At 40.6% G+C, this 8,900-nt stretch overlaps 1 protein-coding gene across 1 annotated transcript; it reads left to right on the forward strand.

Moving 5' to 3' along the window:
* Positions 1-6,823: 6,823 nt before the first annotated feature.
* Positions 6,824-8,696, forward strand: LOC115073013 (olfactory receptor 1361-like). Its single transcript, XM_029571119.1, has one exon. It carries the CDS (start codon positions 7,666-7,668, stop codon positions 8,674-8,676), a length of 1,011 nt encoding a protein of 336 aa, XP_029426979.1. The 5' UTR covers positions 6,824-7,665; the 3' UTR covers positions 8,677-8,696.
* Positions 8,697-8,900: the final 204 nt, after the last annotated feature.

Raw genomic sequence — 8,900 nt, forward strand, 5'->3', positions numbered from 1 at the left:
ATTCTTGGGGAAAGAATAAAATGTCTTAGCACATACATACTTCTTCTAATGAAGTTTCTCTTCAGACTGGTAGACATACATACTTCTTCTAATGAAGTTTCTCTTCAGACTGGTAGACATGCATACTGCTTCTAATGAAGTTTCTCATCAGGCTGGCAGGCATACTTACTTCTTCTAATGAAGTTTCTCTTCAGACTGGCAGACATACGTACTGCTTCTAATGAAGTTTCTCTTCAGGTATTTGTAGCCTGGATTAGCCACTGCTGGAGACAGGATCCTGGGCTTGATGGACTCTTGGTCTGACCCAGTATGGCATGTTCTTTTATTCTTATAAGTACCTAATTGACATATAATGCCCACCAATAGGCATTCCTCATACACTCCATATGATATCCTGATCTACTGGCAAGTTCTTTTAGAACAATGTAGGACAGAAGCTTTGTTAAGACAGTAAATTGTTCCTTTCATTCACTTTCCTATAATTAGTAGTTGTAAAGAAATCCCCTTGTTTTTTAATTAGAATATCCAAAACAGGGAATTTCATGCTCATCAAAATTGATAATATTCTTCAAAAAAGAAACTTACAAATTTAACCAGTGGTAGAATTCTTGAATCGATGATCAACTGCCCCTCCATAGGAAAAAGAAGTCATAAATATATCTTTTCCAGGCGCAAATGTGCTGATTCCAAGCACTTTCATAAATGTGGTCTTCTTTAAGAAACATTACACATTGTCTCCCCAATGGCTAGTCCCTGAATTTGTAAATAATATTTTCCCTGAAAAAGCAAAATAACTCTGAGTTAATGCTATACGAGCCATTTCCATAAATGAAATCTAGGAGGATCCTCTGTGGCTCACTGCTGAGATAAAACCTTTGTATTGTAGACAATGGCAAATCCTGGGGTATCACTGATTATAAAGATTTGATATCCAAAGTCACTAGGTTCTCATCCAGATCCGCTGATATTTGATTCAGAAGTTCCAATGTCTGTGTGCTATCTCTGACATACGAATTTGCATTTTGAACAAAAGGTGTTAATAATTGATCAAACAAAATGGACAAAGTTTCTAAAACCGAATCTTTAGCTGATACTATTGGTCTTCCTGATGGTTCTTTCAGTGACTTATGGACTTTAGGCATGCTATACAATACAGGGACTTAACATAAGAACATAAGATATGCCATACGGTCAGACCAAGGGTCCATCAAGTCCTGTCCTGTCTCCAACAGTAGCCAATCCACATCATAAGTACCTGGCAAGTACCAAAACTTTAAAGAAATTCCATGCTACTAGTGCCAGCAACAATCAGAGGCATTCCCTATTAATAGCAGTTTATGGACTTCTCCTCCAGGAACTTATCCTTTTATAAACCCAGCTACAATAGTTGCCTTAACCATATCCTTTGTCAACAAATTCCAGAGCTTAATGGTGCATTGGGTGAAAAAGAAGTTTTCTGATTTGTTTTAAATGTGCTACTTTCTAATTTCATGGAATGCCCCCTGGTCCTTGTATTATCCGAAAGGTAAATAACCATTTCATATTTACGTGTTCAAGGCCTTGCATGATTTTGTAGACCTCTATCATATCCCCCCTCAGTCGTCGCCTGTCCATGCTTAAAAGCTCTAATCTCTTTAGCCTTTCCTCATAGAGGAGCCGTTCCATGACCTTTATCATTATGGTCTCCCTTCTCTGTACTTTCTCCAGTGCAACTATATATTTTTTGAGATATGGCTGCCAAAGGGGACTGCAAATCCCAGAATTCCCAGTACCCAGTCCCTGAGAGATCATGAGCCAGAGTAGGCTGGGCCAGAATGATTCAGCAGTTTTTCCATAAATGGTGGCCAGGTGCTATAAATGAGGGCGTTCCCTGACATAAAGGAGTTCCAGAGCCAGCAGCAGCCCCACTAGAAACACATGGAAGGAGAGACGGAAGCTATCTGCAGACAGAACCCTCATACAGAGTTAAGTTAGAGTTGGCTTCTTCGCTCTTTTATTATAGCTAACAGAGAAATGGAAAAGGAATAAGATATGTGTGGGGGTATCTAATGCTTCCCTGTATTATGTATTTTGATTTGTGAAAATTTAAAAGCTGCAGTAATCTATGAAAGAGATTTTCCTGGAAGCTACTAGGAGATAATTTAAAGTTATTAAGTTCACTATTGAGCAGAGAGCTAAACTCTGAGCTCCTGGGAAAGAGATTCCTTGTTTGAAATGGTTTAGAAACTGTGCTGGTTTAGAAACTGTACTGCCTGTTTGGTTTGTGGTAATTAATTTCCTGTAAACTTTAAAGCAGCTGGTGAAAGTTATTTCTCTGTTTAGAGTAGTTAATGTGATGTAGCTGATGTGTACGGAGCAGGAGAGAGACCTTGGGGTGATAGTGTCTAATGATCTGAAGTAGGCGAAACAATGTGACAAGGCGATAGCTAAAGCCAGAAGGATGCTGGGCTGCATAGAGAGAGGAATATCAAGTAAGAAAAGGGAAGTGATTATTCCCTTATACAGGTCCTTGGTGAGGCCTCACCTGGAGTACTGTGCTCTGGAGACCGTATCTCCGAAGGGACAGAGACAGGATGGAGGCGGTCCAGAGAAGGGTGACCAAAAAGGTGGATGGTCTTCATCAAATGACTTATGAGAAGAGATTGAAGAATCTAAATATGTACACCCTGGAGGAAAGGAGGAGTAGGGGTGATATGATACAGACTTTCAGATACTTGAAAGGTTTTAATGATCCAAAGACAACGACAAACCTTTTCCGTTGCAAAAATATCAGCAGAACCAGGGGTCACGATTAAAAACTCCAGGGAGGAAGACTCAGAACCAATGTCAGGAAGTATTTCTTCACGGAGAGGGTGGTGGATGCCTGGAACTCCCTTCCGGAGGAAGTGGTGAAGACCAAAACTGTGAAGGATTTCAAAGGGGTGTGGGATAAACACTCTGGATCCATAAAGTCTAGAGGATGTGAATGAAGAGAAGAGGCATGGGGGTGGCTTGCTTGCGGGAATGATGGCTACTACCTGGAGATTAATATCCTTATTCAATAAACATACACACAGTTAATGCGACTCCAACATTGCTCTATGCTTCAACGGCAAGAGGAAATGTGGAAAAAAGGATTTGCATCCACAAAAAAGCAGGGGAGTAGCTTGCTTGTTACGGCGGTTACTACCCCAAACCAAATAAGCCTGATACTTCACTTTCAATGCATATCCAGCATAGCTCTCTGATTCAATGGCAGGAGGAATGAAGAAAAGAGGATTTATATTCAGACAACCAACAAGGACTGAATTGCACAGGCAGGGTAAACAAGCATGGGAGTAGCTTGCTTATTACGGCAGTTACTACCCCTAACCAATTAGCTAGATACTTCACTTAGATGCAGCTCCAGCACTGCTATCTATATCGATGGTGGGGGTGGAAGGGAAATAGAACAAGAAAGTTATTTATAAGGGCCAAGAGTAACAGAAAAGTATGAAAAAAAAAAATAAGTGTGAAAGTTTGCTGGGCAGACTGGATGGGCCGTTTGGTCTTCTTCTGCCGTCATTTCTATGTTTCTATGTTTCTATGTTAAGACGGTTTAAGCCTCAGCAGTATTTGCACTACTAAAAGTTTTAGATGTTTGTAATTGTTATCCTGCCAGTTTAAATTGTAGTAAACTGCACTGTAGGTGTCTGGGATAGTTAAACCTGAGAGTAATTAAGCTCTGTAGGTTAAGCCAGGAACCTTTCATAAGAATGTGTCTGTAGTTGGCAGAGACTTAAAGATCAGGCAATCAAAACTGTCACCAGTTAGTTAATCCTAAAGATTTCTTCACACAGGGTCTGGCTACAAAGATGAAATATTGAGAGTCGGAAGAAGGGCTCTCTAGGTAATGGTCCTGGTTATAAGCACTGGTTGTACATTTGTTGCTATTTTAAACCCCCTGGAATCTTGCTTTCTGAAATTATAAAATCTTGTATTAAACTACAGCTTGGTTGTCACATTGGTTTTTCTTTCTCTTCTGCATGAGAGAGTCTATCTTAGGGCTATCAAAGGGGTTAGGCAATTGGAATGGGAATATTTCTAAGTATTCTCCAGCCTAGTAAACGTTTAACAGCCCCTGGGGCCAATGCAATACTGTGAGCGCAGCAGAGAGCACCGTATAACCCGCAGCTGGATGCGCATTGTATAGGCGCTAACTATTCTCCTTATGCAATCCAACACGGAGTGAATCTAATAGCGCTCATCTCATGCAAATGCATCTGAAAGAGAAAGAACTGCTTTTCTGTGCTGCCTGCTACTTAATATTGTTGCGATATTAAGTAGGAGGAAAAACTAAAAACTAGTGAGTACCAACTTTTTTTGAAGATCAAAAGTTCAGACCATTGGATATGTCTGCTATATTAGGGTTCCATCAAAGATGTTGAAGATAGAGAATCTCTCTGTCTCATTTGTGTTCAAAAGCAGAACATACGGTAGTGATCGGTGTATCAAGGGATTCTTTATTGGAATATGCCAATAAAGAATCCCTTGATACACCGATCACTACCGTTTGTTCTGCTTTCCAGCATCATTGATCGGCTTCCGCTTTGCTTTTTGGGTCATTTGTATTCAAGCAAGACTTGAATATGCTCTTGAAATTTTACTTTCGTAAAGCTCAAGCTTTGCTCTATGGGAAACATATCTGGATTTATCCAGATGTTGTTAAAGCTACACAGGAGAGAAGGAAATTGTTTCTTGTTATGTGTCAGGTAGCTCTGTCTATGGGTGCTACTCTTTTTTGCTTAATTACCCGTGTAAGTGTGGTTGTCACATAAGCTGGTAATGGATATTTCTTTATTCCCAACCAATTAAGTTTTTTTGTTTCTTGATCAGAAGAATTCTCCAATTGTAGTGCCTGACGATGGCGTTTAATTTAAATAATGTAGCAAGTTAATGCTTTTTTCTTCTTTAATTGTCCTTATGTTTTCATACACTCAAAATACCTGTATTCCTCCCCCCCCCCTTATTATTGTGGACTATGGCTGTTGTATTTTGTTTATTGCTTCTAATTTGAAATGTTTTTCTTCCTGTTTAGCCTTTGCTTGACATAAGAATATGGCTATGTAACTTGAAATTCATAAATAAATAAATAAAAGTTCAGACCAATTAGCGAATTTGGATACACCCTATCTTAAAATCAAGTAAGGTGCCCTTTCAAATACATCTAACCAACGATAATGAGAGACAGCATTAAGCCCCTATATAAATAGGCACATTAGGTTCCAGTTGGCTAAACATGGCTGCCAGGAAGACAGGCAATGAGTTGTAAAAAAAAAAAAAAAAATTGTGAGTTTTGCTTTTGTCTTGGGGCAAAAACGGGTTGATTATATTGTGAAGAGTGGCTTGTTTGAAATATTTCCTCCTTTGTGTTTAGGACAATGGAAATGGTGGTAACAACTGACACTGTTCCTTTTCTGAATGTATTGCAAAGAGCTGCCAGCTGGAATAATTCCTGTCCATTTCTGTTTTCAGAATAACCTTAGAAGCAGCGACACTGTTCCTTCTCAGAAGTGAAATTACAGCGGTGGATTTTGAGCTTAAGCCCCTGGTGCAGCTTATTCAAAACGTAATATCATGTTGGACATATCTTCCTGGTGAAACAGGGAAGTATATTTCCACATTTTATTTGCAATATTAAAAAATGATATAAAAAGAGAAGTGCAGCATTTTGTTGGATATCAATGGAAAAAATGATTAGATATGAGTCGTATGTGCTAGAAGTTGAAATATATACAAAGCGGAGTGCACATGGGTGTTATGACGGTCCTTATTTTATACCATAATTTAGATCTGTGGTGTGGATTTTAGGAGCTGTTGAAGCACCTACGGTACAGAAAGCATACAAACGAGTCAGACAGGTAACCTGTGGGCCTGGTTTGAAAAAATCCCCCGGGCTGATATTATCCTACAACCTGCCCCTGTTTAAAACCACCAATGCAGCCCCTTCTCCCTCCCGATCCAGAAAATATAATTTTGAGTAAACCCCGATAAAGCCCCTCTCCCTTCTTATCCACAAAATTGAATAAAATAGTTTGGCTTCCATGTTAGTCCACTTGAATGCAGAGAAATTAAAGGTTAACAATTAAAAACAAATGTATGTGACGGTGGCTTCACAACCCACACTAAACTTTTCTCTTCTTACAGCAGCTTTGGGGATTTTTGCCTATTTGAATCCTCCCTTATCTTTAGACCATGCCCTTTTGGGGATGAGTCCTGCCCTTTACATACTGGGTGAGCATGGGAGAGAGCATCTAGACTGAAGACTGGGGCCAAGGAAGTGAAATTCCTGGTAGGCCTCATCGCTTCACCAACTGAAGAGCTTTTTATGGATAGACTGGGATTTTTGTGACCTAGACCAGTGCCGAACAGGAGGGCCAATATACCCTTGCTGGAAAGGCTGGAGTTCCAGTTATCTCGCCCCTGTGAGCAGTTAACAGTGGGGACAGAGATTACTGGCTTAGAAGCTGTGGTACCCAGTTTTGAAGTAAGCAGTGTTTTTTTTCATTTTTATCTCCTGCTTATGTTGAGAGAGGAGGATTTTTACACCCTTCAAGGGAGGGGCACATTAGACATTGATTCAGATCAGAGGAGAAGGAGTATTATGAACAGAGAAACCGCAGCCTTAGGAGGAGTTCTTTTTATTTTAATAATTTTTTTCCATTTTGGCATAGATTCTGATTTTTTTAGTTTATTTATTTAGATTTTTATATTCCGCTTTTTCGGCACTTTAAAGTGTACATCAAAGCAGAAAAGGGGGCGGGGCGGCGGTCCGGGGGCGTGCCGGAGGTTCGCGCACCGGCAGCTGGCAGGCGTAACTTTAACAGTATGATATATTTGAGTCATGCAGTTCATAAATATATTAAATAAATAAAAGTAAATGACATTTAATATTCATTTATTCACTTCACTGGCCTCTGATTGGTCCCTTCACTGCGGGCTACTTAAAATTCTATTTTGTGGATTGGGAGGGAGGAGGCTCCTCCACAGTTTTTGTAATTTTGAGGGAGAGAGCTGGCGAGTTCTGGCTCAGCTTTAGGACTGGTTCGGTGCCATCCAGAGTTAGCAGGATCCTGTTACCCTTCCAGTGCTGATATTCAGCGCTAGCCAGGTAAATTTAAGCCCCACCCCAGGAATGCCCCCAGCTGGATAATGACGTAACCTGGTTACAATTAAGCTGTTCAATGTATGGGGAGGAGGAAGGGAGAAGTTTAACACTGGGGGTTTTGTCTGAACTTAGCCGGTCAAACCATTTTGAATATAGACCTCCATGTGTACTTTTGCATGCACTAAGAGGAGACGTTCCTAGGTGCATGTTTACATGTATAGATCGCATTTTCAACTCTACACATGTGTTTTACCATCAAAATTCTACCAGCACAAAAAAACAGGTACAAATGTATGCAGATGCTTTGTACCCACTGCAAGTTTCAGGGTGAAAGTACTTTTACTTTAAAAATCAGTTCAAAGTCCACATGCTAAAAATACTTGCAGACGTTGTCCCGATATGAATATTTTAAAATTGCCCTCAGTCTATGATACCTATACTATTATGTTGGAATAATCCATTTAAATCATTTATATAGTTGCTGCAGCTCTTCTTTTTTGTCTTCCACTATCTGTTGTGGTTCATCCCTAAAATGTTGTATGCCATTTTTCAACATATACCCAGGTCCTCAACCTACTTGTATCTCCCACAGCTCAGCAAACTTGATGGAAAGAGGAAACCAAAGCAAAGTAACAGATTTTGAACTCCTGGGTTTCTCAGACCCTCCAGAACATCAGCCATTTCTCTTCGTCCTTTTCCTGATGATATACACGTTAATCCTACTGGGGAACCTCATGATCTTTTGCGTAGTAAGGATCGATCCACAGCTCCACACTCCCATGTACTTTTTCCTCAGTTGCCTGGCTTTAGTAGACATCTTCTTCACCTCAGTGACGGTTCCCAAACTTCTCATCAACCTCCTTTCTGAGAGCAAAAAGATTTCTTTTGAAGGATGCATCACACAGTTGTACGTTTTTGTTGCCTTGGGGAACATGGACAGTTTGATTCTTGCAATGATGGCCTATGATCGCTACGTAGCAATATGCAGACCTTTGCATTATTCAATGATAATGAAAAAGAGACTTCGTATCCAGATGTTGGTTGGTGCTGGGGTTCTGGTGTCCCTGCATTCTTTGTTACACAGTATTATGACATCCCGGTTGTCCTTCTGTGGTGCCAACAAAATGCATCATTTCTTCTGCGATGTCCCACCGCTGATTAATTTGGCCTGCTCAGACACTTCTCTCAACGTCCTCCTGCTCCTGACTGAGACATCCATCGTGCTGCTCTTTCACTTCCTCTGCATTGTGTTCTCTTATATCCGCATCATTTTTGCCATCCTAAAGATGCAGTCTCGAGAGGGGAGGCGAAAAGCCTTCTCCACTTGTTCTTCCCACCTCGTAGTGGTAGCTTTGCAATATGGTCCTCTCCTTTTCACCTACATCCGACCATCCTCAGCCTATTCCCCTAACAGGGACAACATCATCACCGTATTGCACACGGTGGTGGCTCCCATGTTGAACCCATTTGTGTACACTGTAAGGAATAAAGAGATGAAAGGGGCTTTGAGGCGAGCAGCGAGTAGAATTATCTGTTCCTGTCAAAAATAAAGTTACCATCTTTTGCTATGGTTTTTGGGGTTTTTTTTGTGATTTTAGAAGATCCATATTCAGGGGTTTGTCCGGTTCGCTTTTTCAGCTAGTCAGACAAACTGCAACATTTGACATTTCCCCAGCCCTCCCTCCCTCCCCCCCATTGCCTAAATTTTGTCCAAGCAAATCTCAGCCCAGGCAAAACTTACCCAGGTAATAAGAGGGCAGCACTGGGGTGTTCT

Source organism: Rhinatrema bivittatum, chromosome 11, assembly GCF_901001135.1.
Source record: "Rhinatrema bivittatum chromosome 11, aRhiBiv1.1, whole genome shotgun sequence".
NCBI classification, from domain to species: Eukaryota; Metazoa; Chordata; class Amphibia; order Gymnophiona; family Rhinatrematidae; genus Rhinatrema; species Rhinatrema bivittatum.